The sequence below is a fragment of the Aptenodytes forsteri genome, unplaced genomic scaffold, assembly GCF_000699145.1.
Source record: "Aptenodytes forsteri isolate BGI_AS27 unplaced genomic scaffold, ASM69914v1 Scaffold68, whole genome shotgun sequence".
NCBI classification, from domain to species: Eukaryota; Metazoa; Chordata; class Aves; order Sphenisciformes; family Spheniscidae; genus Aptenodytes; species Aptenodytes forsteri.
Genome location: NW_008795382.1, coordinates 833910 through 858807, shown reverse-complemented (window position 1 = coordinate 858807; position 24898 = coordinate 833910). Strand labels below are relative to the sequence as shown.

General features: G+C 41.9%; 1 protein-coding gene across 1 annotated transcript in view; it reads left to right on the top strand.

Annotated features, from left to right (window-relative positions):
- Window positions 1-4671: 4671 nt before the first annotated feature.
- The window catches only part of CRB2 (crumbs 2, cell polarity complex component), a 39780-nt gene continuing 19553 nt past the window's right edge, over window positions 4672-24898 (top strand). The window contains exons 1-6 of the mRNA XM_019472423.1: window positions 4672-4862; window positions 16605-17306; window positions 19623-19818; window positions 20561-20700; window positions 21193-21375; window positions 22291-22404. Coding sequence (XP_019327968.1) covers window positions 4790-4862; window positions 16605-17306; window positions 19623-19818; window positions 20561-20700; window positions 21193-21375; window positions 22291-22404 — 1408 coding nt within the window. The 5' untranslated portion in view covers window positions 4672-4789. The remainder of the gene's footprint in view (window positions 4863-16604; window positions 17307-19622; window positions 19819-20560; window positions 20701-21192; window positions 21376-22290; window positions 22405-24898) is intronic.

Genomic DNA, 24898 nt, shown 5'->3' with positions numbered 1-24898 from the left:
CTGACATAAATCATGCATTTGAGCCTGGTCTCTGGTGCATCACAAGGGTGAGAGTCCATTGCCACAGGATGGCGCCTGATGGCCAGGCTTTCAGGGCTGCGTGTATGCCAAGAGTTAGACCCCAAACCTACGTGTATGGGATATGTATGCTATATTTGGTCTTAATCCACACAGGTATTTCCTATGAAATTTTCATAAATAAATGTTCATTCTGCCTTTGTCCTACTGGACGGCCAACCCTCTTCTTCCTCAACATTTTATCTGAAATGGATTATTGTGCTCCAGGAAAGTGAGACTGGGTGAGAACTCTGACCATCCATTACATTACTCTATCGAGTTACCGCATAGCAAGAAATAGCAACTTTTCTGCTATTTCTTGACATGACAATTGTTTCATTGCCATTAGCTAGGACTGACCAGTGTCATATGCTCAATAATCTTATCAGGCAGCATGATTTACTTGCCAGCAGTTCTGATTAGCAATGATAGGAAACTAAATTTATTGTGTTTAAAAAGTGCAATTAGGATGTCTCGAGGCTGGAAATTTTGTGTGATTTTGCCAAGTTTTAATAGCACCTTTAAAGTTTTGACTCACAAACAAAACTCTTCCTTGGCTCTTCTGATGTGTGGGTATTGCATTAGGTCTTGTAGTGTTCGGTGTGCCGCTTGGCACAGTCCTACAGCATTTCAGGATGTGTCTAGTTGCATTTGTTTGGCAGCGCTGGTGATAGAAGAATTTCTTGTTAACTCCTGTTTTCACACAATGGCCTTTGCTTGTATTTGTGCAGTGCAGAAGGGACATCTAGTGGCCAGATGGGAAAGTGGTGACAATGCATGTTAAGGGCAATAACTTTGGTTACTATGGGAAAGAGCAAATTTCGAGTTAGAGATTGGACCCTGGAGAACCCTCAAGCTTTATATCTCCAAACTGCTTTTGAACTTTTCAGTTTACAGAATTGATCTGTGAGTCTGTAGGCTTGAAATTCCAAAACCTGAACTTTTAAAAAATATACCTGCCACTTTTCAGCAGTGATTGAGAGCAGAAGAGCATACTGAAGCAGTCATTCTTGCACACTGTTTTTGAGTGGAACTGTTTGTTTCTTAACTAGCTCAACCTCCCAAGCTCTAAGTCTGCAGCCACTGTTAGTATGGGCTCCTTTGTTTATGGTTGTGCCTAATAACCCTCAGAGGATGAAGCTGGGGAAAAAATCAGAAGATTTTGATGCTGTTAGCTTGCATTGTTCAATTCAGAGAAGTAGATTTGTATTCAGTGGTGAGGCTCCAGAACTGTAAGGAGGGAAGGTGAGGCTCTCTCCTCTGAGGCAGGTACAATATGTGCATATGACAGGAGATAGGAATGCCTTTATTCTTAACTGCTTCTGTCTGTGATGTTGGCCGCCATATCACACATCTAAGCTCTAGTATCCAGTCTGTAATATTAGGATTATTTTAAGCCCTGTGTGAGGAAAGACCATGAAACTCATGCAAGCATACATTGTTCTTTGAATGGAAAGCACAGACTGTTTTGCTTAGGTACTTTGCTGCACAGTTCATTCTGAACTGTTTGTAGAAAAACGTATAGGATAGTTTTGTGAAAAGTGTACAAAAAAGTATAGAATAAGAGGACAGAAAGGCTTTGCTGAGTACCCCAGACCTACTCTCTCCCTTTTCTCTTAATCCAGCTTGCCTACTGCTGCCCCATTTTCATGGCTTGCATTTCCGGCTTGCAGAGTTTCCTGCCTACCGGCTGAGAATAGAAGCTTTGCTGTTATGCTGTCCTTAAGTCTCTTCTAATGAGCGTTACACAGACGAAAGCAGCTGTGTCCTTTGGCTCTAGTTTTAATACTGTGTTAAAGAGCAGATTATACTGACGTTGGACTGCAGTGGTGCGGAGGTGGCACAAACCATGGCTAGTTTGGGGAAGGCTTTAGCAAGGATGACTAAGGACTTGGAGCTTACGCTTTAGATAACAAATCCACCCAGTTGTGCTCCTTCTTTGGAAATGTAGTCAAGCCTAACAAATCAGGGCCTTAACAGAGTTGTATTAGGGTCCTTTAATTGGACTAAGCTGGTTAATACCCACATTGGCTTTTGTATGCCCAAGGGTCCAGCACAGAAATGGTCTGCCATTTATGCTGGCAAAATCTCATAAAATTGCGACCATGAATGTTGAAAAAATTAAATTCCAATATCCTCACAGGTAGACACTGGATTAAGGTATTTTGATTATTATAAGGAAGTCAGATGTCTTGACCTATGCGGGCTTCGTTAGCTTGGGTTTTGAGCGACACTAAATGAGCCTTAAGTCCCGGCAGACCACTTGGATATGCTAAGCAGTTAACAGTGGTCACAGAGAACAAATGAACACTTTTTTCAAGAGGATCATCCCTCCTAACCTGCTCCAACCCCAGAACTCACAATATATGTGTCCTGGCAGCAGTACAGGCATGAGAGTCCCACCTCTGTGGAAGATTTTGACTGAGAACCATATATTGCTGCCATTTCCCAGGTTGCTCAAGTCCAAACCCCGTTGTGACAAATGCATGAAATGGTACCTTCAAAAAGGTACCATTCATAGCGTTCCTGCATGTGTAATATTATTGACACACTGGCCATGTTAGCAGTTCAGTTCGAACCCATCAACATTAACTTGACAGAAAGACCAAGTGAAGGCTCCAGAGTAAAACTCAGTCACTAGCACAAGAAGCTACTGCTTGAGACATTGTCTGAAATGTACTGAGAGACACCAAGAATATTCCTCTCTGGAGCTTTTTAATTGTTCAGCCTCTGCTAAACTGTTTTGCTCTTTTCTGAGTCTAGCTAGCATGTAACAAGACTTTTGTAGCTAATGGCTCTGTTAGGGGTATGGGGTGCCACAGGCACACAGCACAGCAGTAGCAGCAGAGCTGCACGAGACCTAAGCATCTGTGGGAGGACCCCCACTTTGTTACGTGTGGGGATTTGTTACACTAATTCTGTTTTATGAAAGCTGAGCATACCCTTCAGGTGGACATATAAGCCATAAATTAGTATGGATAGTTTTATTTTCCAAGTGTTATGTACTGCACTAGTCGACTTACAAAAGTGGCTGTATTCAGTCGAGGAAGAATGGTGGTTTCTTGCAGTGTTAATTGTGCAATGGATTCATATGTATTTGCTTTGATTTGGAAAAGGTGAGTTGTTAGGAGGATAATTCACACAGGTGAGGCAAAAAATTTCTGAGCAGAAAGATTCTGCACATGTCAGTGCTTGGTTAAGTCTCCTGACAGCAAAATGAGAATCTAAGGAGAGAGAAATGAGTTCCAGATGGTTGTGGTAACTGGCAAGAAACTAATACTGAGGCTGATCTTGAGAAAACAGACTGCAGACACCAGAGATCAAAATGGGGGCAGGGTGGTCCAGATAAGGTTGATAACACATGATATATCATCTTTAGAGCATTCCAAGGCAGGGTAGTGAGATGAACCATTTGTTCCTGAATTGCAGTGTTTTGGTGGTGAAAACACTCTTGCTGTGACTGTTCTGCTTCCTGCACTGAAGGTAAAAACAATGCAGTAAATATCCCATTTCCCTGCACATGGCCCATCAGCCTCTGTCTGCTCTGCAAGGATGCTGAGATAATATAAATTACTCATTGTAGGATTGCTGTTGTTTTCATCATGTGCAGCCTAGGTCTATCTGCACCAATTCCTTGCTATCTTGCATATTTCTTGTTTAAGCTAGGAATTTGTGTGGCATCTTACCTGCCTTCTATTTTTAGTCGTCAGTGGAAGGGTGAGGCAATGTACGTAATTCTCATTACAGTTAATTTAATCCAATTGTGATGTGGATTTAGAGGTACTTAGTAGGTCACAACTGAGTGTGGGTTCTGTCTTTTTCCAGTTTCTCTCATAAAAAATGGACACTGATAATTTTTTCCACTTGTAAAACTAAACACATGCATCTAGAGGTGGTGATATGATTTGGTGCTTCTGTTATGCAGATACTTTCCCTGTTGATCTCTATAACTGTTCCTTAATTGGGAAAAGAGGGTTCATGTACATTTTGTGGGTTCGGATGTCTTGTGGGTTCGCACATCTCATGATGTATGAGAGAGAGCAGTAAAGACTAATGTGGACTAACTCAGCTCTTTGGGATTAACAGTGCGCTTTTTGTGTCTTTTGTCTTATTTTCTCTTTGAACAAAGGAGCCTCTATCAGAAAATTGTGATTGATCCTCATCTGGAATTTGTTTGTAAACACGAACTGATACAGAAGCCTGCATCCTAGAAATGATCGCCGGCCACCTCGGTCCCCAAGCCAGTTCTGAGCTCCTGTCACAGCTATGGAGGAGACACCAGGTTTGTTTTCTTCATTATGTAGGGGGAGTTAAAAAAACAGAAAGCAAAAAACCACACAGGGTCCTTTTTCCTTTTTGCCTTGTACTGTGAATCCCCCAGTTCTTCAATTTCTCACTACCTTTGACAGCCTAGGCTTTTTTCAGACACGGGCCTGTAAGCTCTCCAGCTGTTGTGCCTGTAAATGTGACTTGCTTTGCTCTGTGCAGTTCAATCCGTGCGATCCAGGCAGCGTTTTCTCTTTGTTCCAGGAACACGAGTGAAGCATTTGAGAGTGGACAGGGACTCTGTCCACTGTGTTAGTGCTAGTCCCCAGGTCGGCCGAGCATGGAGCGAGTGCCTGTAGTAGAGAAAATTCGCCAAAGTCCGTGATGTGGGGAGAGCTGGTATTTGCTAGCTTCCAACTACTGTTTCTCCCCTGAGGGTTTTAGAACAGCCACTCTTAGACTTGTCATGGAATTAAAGAAAACTACATCCAAGGTGTACAATGCTGCTCTCCTGCTGCCACTTTTCCTCTTATTTTGGGGTAAGTTTTTGTCTTCTGTGCCTGATTCTTACCCAGCTACTATGCAGTAACTTCGGATCAAATCTGTGATCTGCCCTTGTATTGCAAAAGTAACTGAACAAAATGTCACTCACAGTTAGATTTGAAGTCCGAAAACTTCTTGTCTGGAAGATAAACAGGCATTTCATTCTAGATACGTTTTTCCTTCTATTTATTTCTCGTCTCCTTTTGTCTTTCTCCCTGTGCACATGTATGTATGCATTTATTCACAAGAGCTAAAAGTGTGTGCACTTTCATGTAATTAAGTATTCAGCTATTATAGTAACCATTTTCTCCATTGAAAAGTTCTGAATTTTGCAGTTGTGTCCATACAGAAGAAACATAGAGCTTTATTTCCATTCTATATGCTTTAGAAATACATTTAGGCAAAAGAGGAGTGTACCTAGGGGAGTATACTAATAAGCTGAAGTGCCAGATACCTCTGGTACAAAATGTGGAGGGAAGAAGACAGTACATGAGTATTCTCACTTAGAAATTTGGAAGAAAGCAGATCCATCCTGAAAGTGCAAGAAGTGATGAGGTAACAAAAGAGACTATCACACTGATGGAGGTTTTTGTTTTGCTTTGTTTTTTCCACATTGAAAACTTATTTTAGAGCCAAAGAATATACTTAGGTATACTGGGATTCTTCAAGTTCACATGAACTTGTCTTTGGGCTCCAAAAGTCACCCTTGTATACAATTTCTTATGGTCCCTGAAAAACAGATTTCTCTGTTTCTTCTGGAATGGGTGCATGGAGATCTGCTGGGCCTAGACATCTGTTTTAGTCATCTAGGGATTATAAGGTCATGTCAGGAACATGTCCAACCTTTTACTGGAAAGTATGATTGGGATTGAACCGGCCTCCTTATCCTCTCCTCGGCACTGCTAGGGCAATGTCTGTATATAAAAGTCCTGTTTGGTTTCTGCTGAGCTAGGACAGGAATGATCAATGACATGAAGTGGAGGTGAAATACACAGAACATGCAGAAAATACAGTCAAAGTGCCTTTTCTCTGCTAATATCTGCTGAACACTGCATTTGGCATTTTCTCACATTAGTGGGTGATGTTTACGTACTTTCTGAGAGTTGGAGAAAGTTTTCAGCTTTTCCTTTGATTCCCCAACAGTCTTTTTTTTCCTTCTGAACCCTCCCTAAATTTTCTTTGCTCTGATCACCTCAAACTACAAATGTGAAAGTCAAAATATGTTTTGATTTTTGTCTGATTTTTTTTGTTCCTCTTCCTTGTACCAGCTTCTTTGTCTGGTACATTCACTCCAAGTGCCTGGAATTCCTCTGGCCACAGGGAAGCAGCAGGACTGTCTTTTGTATCTAGTAACCATAGCTACTGGTTTGGAGTGTGAAGCAATTATGGTGGCTTTGTATTGTGTAGAAGGAAGGCCCATGGCATATACGGTATTGCTCAGTATGTGGCTGCCAGAGAGCTGGCATGTTTCTGGGGATTTGTGCTCTTTGACCATTGCACTGATAGCTTTTCACTCTTGGGTAAAGCTCTATTCTGGAACAGTAATTTACTGAGAACGTTGTTTTCTTTTGAAGTGCAGGTGGATGACGCATCTTGATATAGCCAGCAAAGCTCAAGGGAAGTGGTAATTTCCATAGTCTTTCCACCTGCTCCTATTTTGCAAGGGGAATTCTGCCAGATTTTAACTGTAGTGAATGGTGGTGTTTATGTAGGACTTGTAGAATTTTAAGGCCGTAAGGAAATGCCTTCTCTTGCCCTTGTGTGGCATATGACTACTTTTATTTTATTTCTAATTGACTGAGTCTAAATGTCATTGAAGCACGGAGTAGCTAAGTTACTTGTTCAAAATGTTTGAGAAAATTGTGATTATCCAGATGGCCTGTTGCAAGCTGTAACCATAAGACCATCCTGCAGCCAGATCCACACTATCTCCGATTGTTTAAAATAAACTCCAGAGGGACAGTGGTACAGACTCTGCATATGTGACTCCAGTTTTACTGCTGCTGTCTGTGTAATGGGCAGAATAGCTCTCACCTTAATTTGTTGTGTTCTAAAGGAGATTCTGGAGGGCAGAACTGAGTGTGTACTCATTTCTGTTGCCACAACTCTAGCGAGCAATGAGCACAGTAATTCACATACCTTTGGCCTGGAAAATGCTTTGGACACCTATTGAGAGAGAACGTGTGCAGACAAACCTTTTTTCTGGCAGTTTGCTATCTGCTCTAATGCAAGCTCTTGAGATTAGCTCGGACATACGGACAGTTTAAACCTTACTCACTTCAAAACAAGGAAATAAAGAAATACAATCTTTTCAGCTGTTTTGTTGATTGTCAGTATATTTAAATAAGAATTGGAAATTAAAGCTTGTGACTCAATCTGATTAACTGAATACACAGGAAACCCCCTGTCTCAGTGTTTGATCTGTGGAAATGGCTGAGAGATCAGAGAATGTGTAAACCATGAAGGTCAGCTTGGAGGAGTGTTTATTAAGGGAAAATACTGGGGTGTCATAAGCACAGAAGATCAAAGAGTTACTGTGGCAATATATGCAATACTATCATAAAACATGGATCTGTCTTTCTCCAAGTTCTAGAAGCATGATAATAGGAGTTACATCTTCAAATCTGCGTTAAAACAGTGAACAGATAATGAAAACAAGCTAGGTGGCTACTTGTTCTGCGTTAAGAGTAAGTTTAATTCCCTGAAGTGGTATTTCTGATTAATGCTGTTAATGCCTCTGACCATAATATTGGCACTGCTCAGCCCTATGGATTGCTGCCCACCGTTTGGCACCATTCAGCAATTCACTGGGCAAGCTGGGTGGGAGAGAGCCAGGAATCAGCATTCTTCTTCTTTGAGGGGGTAAATATTCCGTATATTTCAGAAGGGGAAACTGAGCCACATCTTCTTATGCCTATCTTAATGAAAGTCTAGTGGTCTAGGCCTTTATAAATTCTTTATAAATATTTACACTAGTAGACTGTGTACATATCTCTGGCATGAAAAAGCTCTGTCACATCAAAAACCTAGCATGCAAATGTTGTGGTCTGGAACTTGTTGGTCTCCAGTAACAAAGAAAAACAACATAAGAAGTAGGCTGGGAAGTGATGAATGCACAATATCCATCTAAAACTTTGGATAGGAAAAACTGCAATCTGAACTGTGTGCGGGGACTTCACTAGAGGTTTTTAAATTAGTATCCAAACTGGTGGTTGGCTAAGATACTGGGCTTGTGTGCTTAATCTACCAAAACTCTACAAGATCTATCAAAGGCATGAATACTAAGGCTCTTTTTAAAATGACTCTTCTAAAAGATGCTGTAGGCATTGCTAGGATCCCTAGCGTCTTGCTGGGCCATTTATTCAGCATTGTCTTAGAGGTACTGCCAGCTGATTGCCAACATTGCTTTTTGATTATCTAACCTTTATTTTGAGGATTTTTTTTGTCATAGTGTCATGTCTTGCTTCACAGAGATTGTCAGATCTGATAAGCTGTTAACCTGAGATGATAATGGTGATGTTTAGATTCAGCCAGCAGATAGTATCTCAGCCTGCATTTTCACTGAAGTATCATTTCTCCCTTTTACACTATTCACTCAACAATAAAAAAATTAAATAGTTGCTATGGAAAAATGGAGAGGAAGAACTTGATTCTGGGCACCAGGATCTTGAGGGGAATTGAATATACCTGACCCTAATGGTGACACCACCTGAGCATGAGACCAGGAAATTCAAACAACAGCTGATGGGAAGTGGTTGCGGGGAGAGGGAGCAGCTGGTAGGTGGGAGCAAGCTACTTGAACAGAGCTTCTCTGATGGCTGGCAGAGGTGGTGAGCTGCTGCAGCTCTGGGGCTTAGTCGTTGCAATCAAACATTGGTATTTTGGAAAGTTTCCCGTGCCCACATCCAATTTTCTGATGCTGAATAGAAAAGCCCACTGTTAAAGCAGCTGTCAAAAGATGCCCGTTACTATGTTAAACAGGACAAGGAATACAGGTTATGAAATATTTTAGGCTAGGTGAAAAATCAGTGCCAATTATTAGCATTTCATGAGCTTGTCAGTAGTCTCAGAGAATTTCAGGGGCTTGTTTTCTGATGCTAGTATTACTAGGAGCAGGTGCTTTGCTCAGGTCTGGGAAGAAAGTGTTTAATCTCTCTGTGTCAAGAAGGAAATCGGGCTTGTAAAGCCACCTAAAAAGGCCTTGTATATGCCCTGGACAAGTACACTGAAGGTACATCCTAAAGAAGGATTTCATTTTATTCTGCCATTACCTTCCATAGCAGATATGCTATCCTTCCAAAGTTAGCAAGGATGGGGGAGAGAGAGGGTGAACAGCATGAAAGCCCCTTTTCAGACCTGCCCACTCTTCCTTCCTGGTGTGTGGATCCTGGGAACGGGCCATAGTGTGTACCCTTTCACTAATCCTTTACACTGACCAGGATAGGGAAAGATCAGCAGAGGTCAGCAGGGATTTACTAATATAAGCACATGCCTTCCTGTTGTCATGGAGACATAACTCTTTCCATTCCTTTATTCAGAGTTTATTTAGTAGTTGTGTTGCTCTGATACTTGAGGTGGAGGGGTTCCCTTTCTACCCTTGGCCTCGGTATCTTTCTCTAGTGGGCGATGTGCTGGGGTGATCAGCAGGAGCGCAGCCTGACTGGTAAGAATTACATCAGGCTGGGGTTTTAAGCATCCACGGTTTAGGCACGTGAAGATTCCTCTAGCTCTATTATTGCGGTGCAGTTAGGGGCTGCTGGTGGGAAGCCTGCTATTCTCACCTCTTGGTTATAGTTGTCTTTTTTCCAGTTATTGTAGTGTGTAGGGCAGGTGAAATACACCTGAAGGAAGCCTCTTTCTCCACAAGCCTGCAGTGCCTTTTTGTAAAAGATGATAGTCATAGGGAGAAAGATTAAAAATAGCATGGAAGTCAAGGAACTCAACAACAAATCCATGCACAAAAGGTACTTAATACATCATGAATGGTCATAATTTTGGAAACATAAATAAATACTCGTAAGCATGAAGCAGTCTTTTCCAAAAGTGTATCACTAAAACAAGAGGAGAATATGCCTGAGTCCTGTCTGTTGCAACTTGTTTAGTAGAAAACAAAAGTGCTACACAAGGAGATGCAGTGTGCAAAACTCTTTTCTCCTCTGTTTGGGAATCCTTCACAGTAATAGGTCCTCGAGGAGAACAGTGCACATTCCCGTACTCTGCTCAGTTCATGTCATGGGGAAACGCTGTTGGGCATACGTGTAGCCTGGTTACCTCTTAAAAGCATTGGAGCTTCAGTCTGGTATTTTACATCCTCTGTTTTTCTGTCTTTTTTTAATCTGGACTGTGGGTAATGTGAATTGGGCTGACTTTCTGGAAGAGAGAAGCTGAAGGGATGGGAAAAGTTGGACCTATGCAGACTTGACTCTCATCCTTTTGTCATCCTTTTGTCTCAGAAAGCCCCACTTCTGATTGACCCAAAGATAGGAAAGACACAATTCCTTTTATCATTAATGTTCCCATAATTAGTCTGGGTGAAGTGCCCAATCTGATATCCTATATGACTTTAGAGCCTACCTTCTCCTGCTAGGTATTCTCTGCTTCCTGAAATGATTCAGGCATCTAGGAATGATCAAAGCCACAGGTGGAATGTGTAAAATTGGGCAAGTTTTCAGAGCCTGGAACTTGTGGAAATACATTTCATATTGTTGGTGTGAATCCAGAAATAAGATACACCCTTTTCTTTGATTGTCTTTCCTTTTGCTAGACAGCTGTAATATTTATATTAGGTGGTGAAATAAAACACCTCCATGTTATAGAGACTGGAAAAATCTAAATTTCTAATTCTGTAATACCTCTAATGTAAAGTATTAAAGGTTTCGAATAATTTCATCTTACAGGACACTTGTGAAAATATATACTTGTAACTATTTTTTAAGTTGGGCAAACTGATACACAAAGTGGAACTGGCTCGCCTAAGCTCACATTAAGTTTTTGCCAGGCCAGGAAATAATATTATGGCATCCTGACTCTTCTGGCCTTTGCGTCTGATTATGAGCGTTTTGCTGAGAGATTGTACACAGGAGGTAGTGAAAAGATGAAAATGTACTCTGAGTGCAGTGTACATGCATGAACAGGTATTCAGAGATGGGTATTTTCAGTAAGAACCACAGACTCTGCTTAGAGGTTTTTTTGTGCTTGTGGAGATTATATTGTCCCGTTTGAATAACACATTAAGTATAACTTAAAAAACCCCCAACATTAATCACTTGTCAAAATTGTCCTTCAGTATGAAGGAAACAAGGTAATCTCTGAGCTGATAACCCCAATGCCTGCCACTTCCTTGTTGGAATTTTAAGTGACCATTAAGAGCACCTTTAAGGTAGTTATCAGTGAAGCAGTGTGAGGATATAGAAACTTCGGGTACCATGTGCATGGATAGGGTGACAATTAAGGGGACCTTGGGAATCAACAACTTAAGCTGCTAAAATTCAAGTGAGAGAGAGGTTAATGAAGATGTGGCACTAAGCATCTTCCATGAGGTCAGGTGTATCCCCAGCTGGAGGGCATGCATCGTTATCATAGTTTCGCAAGACTTTGAAAAACCAAACTTGTGAAAAGCAAAAACAAAAAGTAGAAGCCAGTGAGTAATGCCAAAGCAGCATCTCACAAGCGGTGAAGTAATAAAACGACTGAAGGTCCTTGTCCTGTGTATTGTCTTAGCAACTCTTAATTGGTCTCTAATAAAACCCTGTGCCAGCAGTGCTAACATAATGTCAGGATGGAGAGGGGAGGCTGTGAAAGAAGTTACTTCAATGCAACTCATGTTGTGGGGGAAATTACCACTGAGATTTCACAACATGTGTGAGATAATGGAGAACAGACAAAGTTGAGGGGTTTTGTTTGTTTTTTAAGGAAAAAGTCGGAAACCTTGCTACAGCTCTTTGAGAACCTCCTCCTCCCCCCGCACTGTCTTTATCAGTTCCCACAACTCTCTTTGCCAGTGCAGTGCAACAGCATCTTGTCCCGGTTTACTGAAGTAAGAGATTCCTCAGGACTCTCTGGGAGAGAGACAGTGAACTATTACCAGGGGGGTCTCAGATTGCCCAGCATCTCATTAATTTCTGATTTCTCTTTTTATGGCTAGAAAACTCGCTGTTGCAGCTGCCCTTTGACAAGATCATTTAGTAAAGGTATAAAGTACAAAATTATTACAGCCAATTATTAAAACAAAGCCTGGCAATGCAGCTTGTTTGCCTTAAAGTGATACAAAAGGTCACAAACCTCATCTTTTAGGGAAAACCTTTGTCAGTTACCTTTAAAGTGTAAAACCAGACCTGTCCTGACAGAGCTCAATGAATGCTTTTTATGCAACTCTGTTAGCCTTTGAAGTTCCTCCTAATCCACCCCTAAATGCCTGGAACGTATTCTTCAAAGAAGCTGTAGTCTTCTCCAGTTTCATTTCAGAACAGGGTTACAGGATGATACGACTAATTTTTTTTTTAATCTTTTTTTCACTTACAAACATCATGGATTCGTATTCTTCTTGTGAAATGTAAAGGAAAAATCCTGAATGTCATTGTTAATCCAGCAACAACTACTTTTGTGGAAAACTATAAGGTCTTGTCATTCAACGACTTCTTTGATCTGATTTTCACCATTTTCATGAAACAGCATAGTCTGAATTACATGTTTTCATGGTTGGTATATTGTGCAGCAGGAAAAGCTAATTTATTCATTATGCTTATTAGCATTTGGTGCATATTCATATGCTATTCACATTCATATAATAATCTATTCCAAAATTGAGAGGAATTACTGTATGCCCTAGGACTGATGGACGAAAATAACAAAACCAGAGCTAAAAACGTCATATGTGTTCTTTGTCAAGCTAGGTAGTCTAAGTCTTTGATACTTATTTAGTACACTGAATTCTTGCAGACTCCGTGTTTAACTCCCTGGCGACGTCACAAGTGGTGTACTCACCTCTCACTGCTGAAATTCCCCTTTCTGACGTCACTCTGTAACAAATTCGGTTTTGAATTAGTGTCTCATCCGTGGCAAATTATTTAGCCAGTTTAGCCCTGCCACTGAATGAACATATTATATGGCTTATAGTATGGGTTATACTTATTTATATTTTTATGAAACATATTATTATTAAATATGTTATTATTTTATATTTATACTTATTATGGGTTATACTATATTTACACAGAGGCATGTTTTGTCCTTGGGAAAGATTCCAGTGTTAGTATAGCATGCTATACACAGGGAAGTATATGATATAATCCTGGAGTTAGTGTTGTTAATATGCCTGTAACCTCTACTGAGTAGGGCAAACATATGAGTAATTCTCTGCAATCTGCAGTTCACAGAATAATTTGAAGTTATTTAGATACTGTTTCATTTCTGGTGGCATAAGTTGCAGTCTTCTCAGCCTGCTCCGTGCATGCCTTATAAGCAATGCTGTGTTACTTCAGGATATTTGTTCAAAAAAGGAACATTTTCCTCCAAAATGAGGTCCTGCTGAAGTCATCACTTTTAGACATAAATAAAGTAACATTTGGTCACAGAAAGTAGCTAAAACTAGTACAGTAACAATGCAGGAATTCAACTTTATGCAGTCCTGTATATAACTAGTTATTCACCACAAATTATGACTACATGTAACTAGTTAACCACTGCTATTGTTCATGATCACAGTGAGTCTAGAGGAGGTTGGAATTCTCCCTATTACTTTACTGCTGTTCTTCGGTAAACCAAGAGGGCCTTTTGACTTTTTAGTGAAGCTTTGTGTTTGCTTGACTTGGTATCTGTCTGTAGGTCAGCCCTGTTGTGTCTACAAGTTTGTGTGTGACTATGGGGCCATGTATTTGTCACCAAATCTTTTTGTAGTGGACAGGCATTGATGACTAACACAGATTATTGAGCATTGCAGTCATGTGATGAACCAAAATAAAGAAGGTACAAAAAGGTACATCTGTTGTGAAATAACTTCGGAAAAGACAGGAAATAGCAAAGGGATTTGATGTTTATCTTTATTTGCAAGAAGCATTTAGACTGTCTACTTATAATGGAAGCAGAAAACTATGCATGTAGCCTTTGAAATTACTTCAGCCTGTCTACACTAGCAGTGCTTGGTGGTTCTGTTGAAATGTGATTTCTTTGCAGATGGAGTCTGCTGCAAATCGAAGTCGTTCTGAACATGCAGTGGACTTGGTCTCTTTTTTTTTATCAACAGACTGTTCTCCTGGCCTGTGGAAAGTGCAGGCTGGGACTGGTTACTCATTAAGTGTACAAAGGCTCATATCTCCTGCCTAGTAAAGCTCGTTTGTGAATAGTTTCCTGGGTTCCCACTCTAATTGCTACAGAGATTCCAGGCAGATTGCGTCATCCTTGTTTTCTGCCTGACTGGGAATCTGAGAATAAAAGGGTTGATGGCAGAATAATGAGATTGCTGGACAGTGCAATGCTCAGCAACTCTCCCCAGCATCACATGAGAGAGGAAGGGAGGGGTGGGCCATAGAGATGATGCTGGGAAGAGAAAGGGCTGTCTAAATCCCTGAGCACCCTCCCCCATCAACACTGCCTCTTAAAAGAAGACTTAGAAACACTAGTCTTTTGGTGGGAGGAATTTGGGGGAGGTCAGGGCAGGGGCAGGCTTTTGTAAACCAAAGTCTCCTACAAATCCCTTTCAGGCCCTGAAGTCAGATGCCTCCACCTTCAGGTACAAAGAGACTGAGGAGCTGATGGGGCAGTGAGCTGATAGAAAACCACTCACACAGATTAACTACTGGGTGTGTAGAAGGTGCACCAGAGCAAGGCAAACATGACCAAAAATGGGCTGGGATAATGACGGCCTGAATGAGAGAATGTGTAAGGTCAGCTGAGAAATGATGCTGTGGTGTGTGATCCTGGCAAATCCTTAGCATGGAGCATGGCACGTTAAAACAACATTTCTCAACTAGCAGTAATGCAGTGAGGGTCAAGGGTGGTGAGCTGTGGGTAGTGTCAGAGTAACTGCCCACTCTCCACCTGCAGTTTTATGGAGTTTCCCAGAGACTGATTCCTGTCACTAGCTGGCCCACAGTTACATCCAGAAGGCAGCGAAAAGGGCAAAGAGCTGCTTACACAATGGCATCTAAAAAAAAAGGTTAAATGCTAGTGATTGCTTGACTTCCAATGCTAGGCAAAGTCAGGATTGTCTCACGAGAAGCAGTCGCTATTTCTCAGATACCATTTGCTATTTAATGACCTTTACCTCTGCTTTGTGGCCATTTTTTGTAGACTTTTTCAAAACATCTCTATGTAGTTGTTTGCAGAGTTACTTCCAAGTTTGGATGTTTCATAATACTTATGCAGGAATCAGTCTGAGGTATCTCCACCCCACAGTTTCTCTCCTATGTATCCTGGAAGAAAGCGGGATGGGGGGCTAATGACTGCTGCCTTTGTGAAGGGAGAAGTTCTCTGTTTGCATTGCCTTTGTCCCTTTATAGTATTTTTGGGGTTTTTTTCTTCGGAAAGTGTATAATCGTGTCATTGAGTCCAGGGCATATATCCTAATTCTAATATCAAGGCAACTATCTCCTGTCCCCTGGGCTGTTCTGCCCTTTGACCAGATTGTTTCAGAAAGTGAATTTGAAATTTCTTTTGGAAAAGAAATGAGGATTCCTCCTATTCTTCCATTCTGCTCCATTGACAAATACCTAAATTGAACACTTTTTTGTTTTTTATATCATGCATCCTATATAATCTCATTTGTATGAATTAAATTTGCAGTCCCATGGGCATGTCGCATCACATTTCTGGATGGTGGAATTGCTTAACTGGGCAAGAGCCTTTTAAACACTGCCATTTTGGGGGCAGCAAGGCATTGTGGCTGGGCGTGAATAAATTGATCACACCCAAATGCTCCCAGATTTAGGGGAATCTGGTCTCAACATTAGTTGCTGGTATCTGGATATAAGACTGGTGTTTTGGCTCTGCAGATACTAAGAGTTTGGATCTAAAATGCCATCAGTACAGTGAATCTCATCAGTCTCTGCTCTTTTTTGCTGTTCTTATAACACCTAAAAATTTCCTGCTGTGTAAATTTACATGTCTAAGCTATGGGGAGAGGGTGCCTGGCCAGCGATTATCAAACTTTGAGCTGATCCGTGTAATCAGAGACTGTGTGAAGTGTGGCAGGTTGGAGTTTGGGTTGGACTGTTTATGGCACCATCTTCAGATCACTAGTGGATTAGCTGGGAAAAAATTGTATCCCCAGAAGGAGCAGCTGGGACATTTAGAGCAACAGCCAATATCTTAAAACATACCATCTACCTCTCCGGATTTCAAAGCACAAGTCTTGTGCCCTACTGGTGAAACGGGTCATTCAGTTTTACACAAAGTTCATCTTGTGCATGGATTTAAGGTGGTATGTTTCACTGCTCTAAAAGTGATTCGGGGATGAAAAAGCACAAGTAAAATGGTTGGTTTGTGAGTGCCTCCTGAAAAACAGGCATCTAGTCACCCAACTTAGCAAGACATTCCTGATTGCCATGATATAAAGGCATGTTGTGTTGTCTTCTTTATAGTAAATGTTTGATTCTCCAGTATCTTTCTCAGCTAATGGCTAGAACAGCCCCTTGCAGTGTGGAATTTAGGTGGGCAGTCTCTGAGTTGTATGTGGTGATCGGCAGAACTTTTTCTTTTAGGGCTACAAATGCTGACTAACAAAAAGTCTCTTTTCTCAACAGGAACTTCATACTCTGAAGATGATAGCAGCTGTTCCTCATCCCCATGTGAAAATGGTGGGAGCTGTAAGGATTTGGAAGTGGGTTACCAGTGCACCTGCCCTATGGAGCCTGTAGCCTACATGGGCATAAACTGTGAACTCCTCTATGACGCATGCATTAAACATGAGTGTCCTGCCCATAGGATTTGCAACGGGACTCCAGGACTCCTGGAATATGAATGCATCTGTATGCCTGGCTTCACAGGTATTGATTGTAACATTAATATTAATGAGTGTGAGAGCAACCCTTGTAAAGATCCTCGTTTTGAATGTGTAGATAGTGTAAGTGGATACACCTGTAAATGCCAAACAGGACTGAATGGAGAAGGCTGCCAAACAGAAAGCTCTGTGTGCTCTAGCCACCCCTGCCTAAATAACGGGACGTGTGTCGAGGGTCCTGGGGACTATACCTGCATCTGCCAGCCTGGCTTCACCGGGGCCAACTGCAGAGACAACATTGATGAGTGCGCCTCCAACCCCTGCCAGAACGGAGCCATCTGCCGAGACAGGGTGAATGAGTATAGCTGTTTCTGTGTGCCTGGGTTCCAAGGATACAACTGTGAAATAGACATCAACGAGTGTGCGTCCCGGCCCTGTAAAAACAATGGCACCTGCCTGAATGAGATGGATCACTATTTATGCAAGTGCATCCCCGGCTACACAGGTACCTTTCATGCTCATGTACTAGCCGGGTGGTTGGGTTACGTCTCACTGTTCATGTAGTTCCACAATTTGCCTGCTGCTAACGTGTCTTGTAGTGTTAGTAGCTGTCCTGAGAAGCTGTTGTTTTACAGCTATGAGACTAAATCTCTGTTGCACAACTCATGTTTCTGGAGTGTTTGGTACTGTGTGTGAATAATGGTGTCGGGCTGCTTGTTGCGGCTTCTGGGCAATAGTTGAGGCTTTGATTTCCATGGATGGTGTGGATGTTGAGACACATGAATCTGAGTGGAAGTGGGTGGACTGTCTGAGACTTGAGTACTAGATACAAAGTAGATGTGATTAGTTCTCAGTATGAAATTAAGGGAGATATACAAGAAAAGAGACTTACTATCAGGAAATCTATACTTAGTGTTTCCAGGTATAACTTATCTCTGCCTATCTGGCCTGTAGTTCCTTGTCCTGTCCTGCAGGATTTCTCTGAGGGAAGTAGTCTTTTTGGAATAAATTGGCTTTTAGTTGGAGATTTCTTTTCCAGTTCTTTCATGCCCGGCAAATGTTTTTTGGCGTGTGACATAAGTATCTCTTTTTTTGTGCATCTGTGCTAATGGTGACTCAGAGAGTAATCTACACCTGTGAGTTATCTGTGAGGGAGGCAGTGGGGGGTTCTCCTTTCTCCAGCCCTGCTTATCGGAGTGGAATGCAATTGTACTGCGCCGATGTCTGCCTGGTACCACCTAGCACATGAACTTTCTCAGCCTTCCTCGTTGTCACAGACTGAAGTGTTTAAAGAGTTAGGTTGCTGTGAAGGAATGCTGCTGATTACCAGTGGAATGAGGAGAAGTTATAACATCAGGAATGCAGTCCCTGATGCTGACTCACTCACTGATAAAAATGAACAGAGATGAAGGAGAAAAAAAAAGCAGAATTTCTGTGTAGGCCTACTACTGATTTTGAGTATCAAGCATAATTCTGTCTTTGCAAATCAGTTTCTTTTTTATCTTTATGCTGAATCCTCAATTCAGGATTGTGGGATTCCCCTGCCAAGGAAGTGATAAAATGACCCAGGCAGCTGGAGGAGCTTGTTGTGCTCCAGGTTATTCTGATGTCAAATATGAGGCTTTGCCTTATGAACTAGTGCTTCATCCAGAGGTTCTAGCACCATTGGCTAGCAAGGCCAGGTTGTTTCCTGGTGCTTGCAGCTGGAATGTGGGTGAAGGAAGTTTTGAGTGGGTATTGACGGGTTTGAACCAGCAGATTAGGGGGCCCACATTCCATCAGGATTAGGATGGCCATGTCCACTATGTGGTGAGCCTTTGTCAAGAAGGGGAGATTAGATGGATTGGCAGGTGCCACTGTAATGACTAAGGTTTGGAGGTGATGCCAGGCCACGGACAACTCAAAGAGATGGAATATAGTATGGTAAGATAGTTGCATAGAAGTCGCGCAGGAGGTCTTACTCTGTCAGGGAAAGTTGAGAGTTTGGAACAAAAATGCGTGACTTGCTGTTATTCTTCACTGGTAGTATTGGAGCTAACACCTAGTTTTTAATAGCATTTCATAATAAAATTACTAATATCTAGTATCACTGTAATTAGCGTTTTGCACTGCTTTAATGCTTTTTTCCTAGGTATCTCAAAGCAAGTTACAAATATTATTTAAACAAATGGAACAATGTTTTGGAGAAGCAGGTAGAAATCACTTTTCCCATATCCAAAATGCAACTGCCTCTGATGTAGAACACTGGATCTGATTAATAGCAACGCAACACAAGTGAAGAGTACCATGTCTAACTAAAACTGTAAGAGCTCTATCATATATAGAAGTTTAAATAACACTGACTAGCAGTGTGATTCTTCTCTTCCCACCCCTGTCCTCCCTGCCCTCAAAGGATCCCAAACCAAAACAGCTATCATTAGATTTTTAAGAGCTGTATGTAAGATCAAGATTTTATGGCTTACTCAGAAAATGGATGTTATTTGTGAAGTGCTGACTGATTGGCTACTTCAGCAAACCTGAATGAAAGAGACTAAAGCTTTGCAAATACTGGAAACTATTTTTAGTTTTGATAGAAGACTAAAATCCAGAAGTTTAGACAAAATAATTTTGTTTACAAATAAAAATTAAAGGTCCTTAATTTGTAAGAATCACATACTGTTCATGAGCTCCCAATATTCTTATGGCAAAATTAGAACAGATCACTATGCTAGCCAGTTTGGGTTGATAACATGGCTTTTGTGATTCCAGCTCACAAGTCCAGGCAGCACAGATATACTTTTCTGGATTTGTAACACAGATATTTCTCTGTTTTGTAACAAAGGTGTGAACTGTGATGCTGAAATAGATGAATGTGATTCAGACCCTTGCCAGAATGGGGCCCTGTGCAATGATCATGTCGGGTTCTACACCTGCACCTGTGCATCAGGTTACCAAGGAATCCGATGTGAGGTGGACATCAATGAATGTGTGAGCCAGCCATGTCAGCACAATGGGACATGTCATGACCTCATTAACAGGTGAGAAATCAGTGTTGCTTGGGCAGTTAGATACCAGGACTGATCTAAAAAAATTTCTTTACTGAAAGAGTGGTTAAACATTGGAACAGGCTGCCCAGGGAAGTGGTTGAGTCACCATCCCTGGAGGTATTTAAAAGACATGTAGATGAGGCGCTTAGGGACATGGTTTAGTGGGCACGGTGGTGTTGGGTTGATGGTTGGACTCGATGATCTTAGAGGTCTTTTCCAACCTTAATGATTCTATGATTCTGTGATTCTAAAGGTCTACTTAGTGTAACCTGTGAAAATTAGAGTAGAAATCTGTGGGAGGAATTGAATTTAGTGTTTTGTACATCCCAGTGGCAGTAACAGAGTGATTTATGGCAATAAGCGAGAAGGCCCCTCCCAGCAGCAGAACTTCTAGGATGCTTAAAGGAAGGCAGGAAAAGATTCCTGTTATTGCTTCCAGCTGACATGTCGGATACAAAGGGAAGTGATTTGCAGAGCATGAACAGCAAAGGCAACTGCTGAGAACATGCCTGTGTGTCTGAATTTACCTTTTCACAGGTAAGGTGCGAACTCGGAGGCTGCTGAGGGTTGTCTGCTCTCTCATTAGTGTGGCCTGTTTGTGCAGATGGAACTGTCTTTTTCCTCTGCCCCACAAGTGGGCATGAGGACTAACAGCTTAGCTCCATTTGCTCGTTCCTCATACTGGGCTTTACAGTCAAGAGCTTATGCATTGCTCTGTTTTGCTGCCCCACAGCTACCATTGTGACTGCAGTGACACAGGCTTCGAGGGGGACCACTGTGAGTTGGATATCCTGGAGTGTGCCTCTGAACCCTGTCTGAACAGTGCCACATGCGTGGAGGGAATCAAAAACTACAGCTGTGCCTGCTGGCCAGGTAGGTTAGAAATCTATTTTGCTATGCTGACATGTAGGCACACTGCAATGGAGAGCACATGATAAATTGCCGTGTTGAATAAGTAAAGAATTAATAATCATACTGCATGGTCCAGTGTGATTTTTCTTTTTCTTTTTTTTTTTATTGTCTGGAACAGTGAGGCTGTCATGCTGCCTTTTACAGGCAGGGCATCCCAAAATCCAGTTGACTGCATTGCTGGGAAATGCACGCTGATTCTCAACCATAAATTTTTCTTTCTCTTTTCTGCCATTTTCCATCATGTGTTTTTCTATCATGAGGTAATGCTTTCCTGCAAATTCATTATTTGGCTCCTACGTTTGACATAGTGGAGAAAGTGGAGGGCCCTGTAACTCCCTACTAGGTGAGCTGCAGTGTCTTCTGGGTCTTATTCTCACCTTCAAGGCAGCCACAATATTTGGGATACTAGTTCCAGAAGTTGTGCGTGATGTTGACACTGGTATCTCCTGGCAGGTTACACAGGGCAGCACTGTGAAGAGGATGTGGATGAGTGTGTGACAGATCCCTGTCACAACGGAGGTGTATGCTTTGAGCGATCCAACCAAGCCTATTACGGAACACGACCTGACTTCCCCAGTAATTTCAGCTATAGCCAAGCAGCTGGTTTCCTCTGTTCATGCCAGCCAGGCTTTGCAGGTGAGCTATGCAGTAAATGATCATCCTGTCTGCACCTGATAGATGCTGCATGGTTTGAATAGATAGGAATGGAGCAATGTTATCTGTGCAACAAAAATCACTTAATGACTGGTACTTCAGAGTGGGCAGCAGCCTGATGCATCAGGAATGTGCTTCTTTTCACATACCCTATGAATATATTGCAGACAGCTGTCTGAATGTCATTCTCTGTCCAGCAAGCCTGTCTCAAGGCTGAGGCAACAGCCTATGCACTTTCCAAGTGCTTTGATGAATGCCCTCTAGCTATGCAGATGCCAGGGTGGTTTCTCTTTGTCAGTCTTTCATGCATATGGCAGAATTCATCCCTACAGGATATCTGTGAAACTCCGCATCAGAGGAAACTATTTCCCTGGAGTCCCAGATAACTATTCTAGGTGTTTCCTTGATGAGACTACTCTCATGACAGCAACTGTATAATCAGAGTGGGTAGGAGAAGAGGGGGTTCTTGATATCTTGCTCTTGGAGCTAGAAGCTCTGTGGATGTTCAACTGAAATATCACCCTTTCCCTGGTTTATAGATATGTATAAAAGGCTGGATTTAACAGCTGGCAAAATTCCCTGGTAGGAGGGGCTAAACAATAATACTTCATTCTTTTTTGAGAAAAAAATGAGAGTTTGGTCCACTATTGCACAGATGGGAATGGTTCAGAAGTTCTGATCCTGCACTGCTCCCTTTCATGACACTGGAAAATCATTTGACATTTCCGTACTTTGTTTTCCCTAATTGTTTCAGTGATAGTATCTATTTGCCAGAGTGTCTGGAGAGACATGCTATTGTTCAAGAAATTATTTGCATTTTTAGATGACAAAAAAGAAGTGCAAAAAAATATGAATGCAGTTGTCATTCAGATGCCTATTTGTGTTTTCACTTTAAAGGGGAGACCTGCTTTACTAACATTGATGAGTGCGGGTCCCAGCCGTGTCAGAATGGAGGGCTCTGCGTGGACCTTATTAATGGCTTCCTTTGTCACTGCCTACCAGGTTATTCAGGTAATGTTGGTGAAGGGGGGTGGCTGGAATCAGGTCCTTCTGGTTAACTAATGCTGAGCTGCTGCATTACTGCCTGGCTGCAGGACTGGATTCCAGCGCTGGGTAGCCCAGGCTGCTGAGCAGGACTGAGATGAACTGTGGGGAGTGCCGTAGTGGTGCAGCGGGATGCCTGCAGTTCAGGGCTCAAATGCCATGGGAAAGCTATGTGATTTTGGTCAAGTAAGTTGATAGGCTATGAACTAGGTTTTGAGACATAAGATCAACTACATAGAAGAGTCTAGGATCAGAATATCTAGGGGATCTGCATCCTGGAGTGAAAGTTCACTGCGAAAACTGTGGGGTTTTTATACACATACTATGAAGGCGAACAAAACCAGCCTTCAAATAAAAAAAGGCGTGCTTAACATTCTAGTTGTCACAAGCTACTGACTGTAGCAGATTGGATCACCAGCACATAAAACATCTGTAAAAAAATCTCCATTCCCTAACACCCCTGAATGATAAGAGCCATCGATTTTTGGCTGAAGGCAGTAATCTGCTATGTTAGGAGGTCAAAAGGTCTTTGTGATGTGAGCAAATGAAGCCTTCTCTGTTTACAAGGGAATGGGGAGTCTGGATTCTTACACAAATGCCCTGCCTGACCCTAATGGGTCTCGGTTTTCTAGCTGAGAAACTAGGGGATAGTGAATATTGCACATCAGCTCCGTTGGGAGGGTACACTGCTAACTGATACTAAACCTCATCGTAGTTTAAAACATTTGTTCTCAGTCTTCTACATCTTTAAATTCCATGTGTGCTCTCTGTTTTGAGCAATTTACACCAAAAAGTAGTTCATAAGAAAGGTGGTCCCCAGCACAGTCTTGTATTTATGTATTTTTGAGGTGGATGTAACCTTTCCGCAGTGTTACTAGGCTGCCATCTCGTGGGAAAAAGAAAAACTTGAAGCCAGAAGAAAACCTTGTCCCTTTAACTTCTCGCAACAGCAGGTAGCAGCATTCCAGAGACTGTCTTAGGCCTTGATTGCATGGGGAAAGTTTTCTGTTTTCCTTCTGTGGTCATAGTAGTTGAGCTATGTTGGTGTAACTCTGTCCAGCTCTTTCCTGGGAAGACCCATTACACAGGTACTTTCACTCCCAGAATCTCAAATCAACTCCTAGTTAATGCCTTCTGTAAGTGGACTGAATTCTTTGTGGGGTTTTCTGGCCTATCTCGCTTGCTTTGAGTTCCTAATTTAGGCTAGGCCAAGAAAAAATTGCTTTTGTAGATGAGGACTTTGAAAATAGGCTTTTATCTAAGCTCTTTATTGCTACTTTCTTGGGTAGTTACAATGCTGTACTCGTGAACTGAGATCTTGTCCAAAGAGATGGTTTAAAGTTTATCCTACTTGTCAGAATTCCCACTCACATATGTGCCCTGTTCCCTTTTCTTCCTTCAGTGCCCCAGCACCCTCACAGAGTTCAGAATTTCATTGTGCTTTGCCAAACTGCAGATCTGTTTAATCCTTTCCAGTTCTTAGCGTGCTCATGAGCAGAAAAGCTGACAGAAACACAGGATGATGGGCAAAGGAGTGCTAGAGTTCATTCTGTTGCATCAAATTTGGGTTCATTAGTACTTGAAGGGGATTAGAAGCAGGTTGCTCTTCTGGATATTGCTTTTGGTAAAGGACTGTCTCAGCTGAGGTAGTTCTGACACATTAACACAGTGAAACGCTGGGAGCAGTCTGTGAGATCAGTGAGAGCGTGTGGAGGAGTGAAGCTGACAGGGAAATAATAGCAATTAATCTCCCCTCCTTTGTCAATTAATCCCAGTACAGTCATGCTGGGTAAACAGCTTATTACTTCATATTAGGATCACAGAACAACTTTGTGAAGCTTCCCATAATGTTTCTGTTCAAAACACATTTCTGTGGCAGCTTAGATCTGCCATGAACTTGGGTTTAAGCTGCCTCCGCTGATTAAAGTGAACTTGCTACTCTGATGAAGAATGCTTTCTTGGGGCGGCAGGGGGTTCTTTCTGTATTTTTTTTCTTTGGTCTGAGGAATTTGGGGAGTGTTGGGATAACAATGTGAGTCAGGAGAAATTATTTCTTTGCAAATTAACTGCCTCAGTGCTGTCTCAGGCTACAGTAGTGCAGGGAGATGAGCCAGCTCTCTCTGAAATGTAGTTGCAGAAGCAGTGCCTCATTCCTAAGAGAACTACATAATAGGTCCTGAAGAGTCTGTTCAGTGCATCAGTTTGTGTGTTAGTAGAGGATGTACCCTGAGAGGATGTAAGAAGTATGAATCAAAAGATTGCATGGGTACTAAATGAAGTGAGAAGGAGAATGAATCTTGCGTGGTCTTGGAAATGATGTCAACTGTGGTCAAGAGAAAAAGCATATTAGGAAATTCTGTCTTTTAGGAAAAAAAAAAACAAAATGGATTCTTTATTCATAGGAGTGGTTTCAGTCCATCATGTATGTACTAGGCAATAGTTTAGGCCAGGACATGAAAGA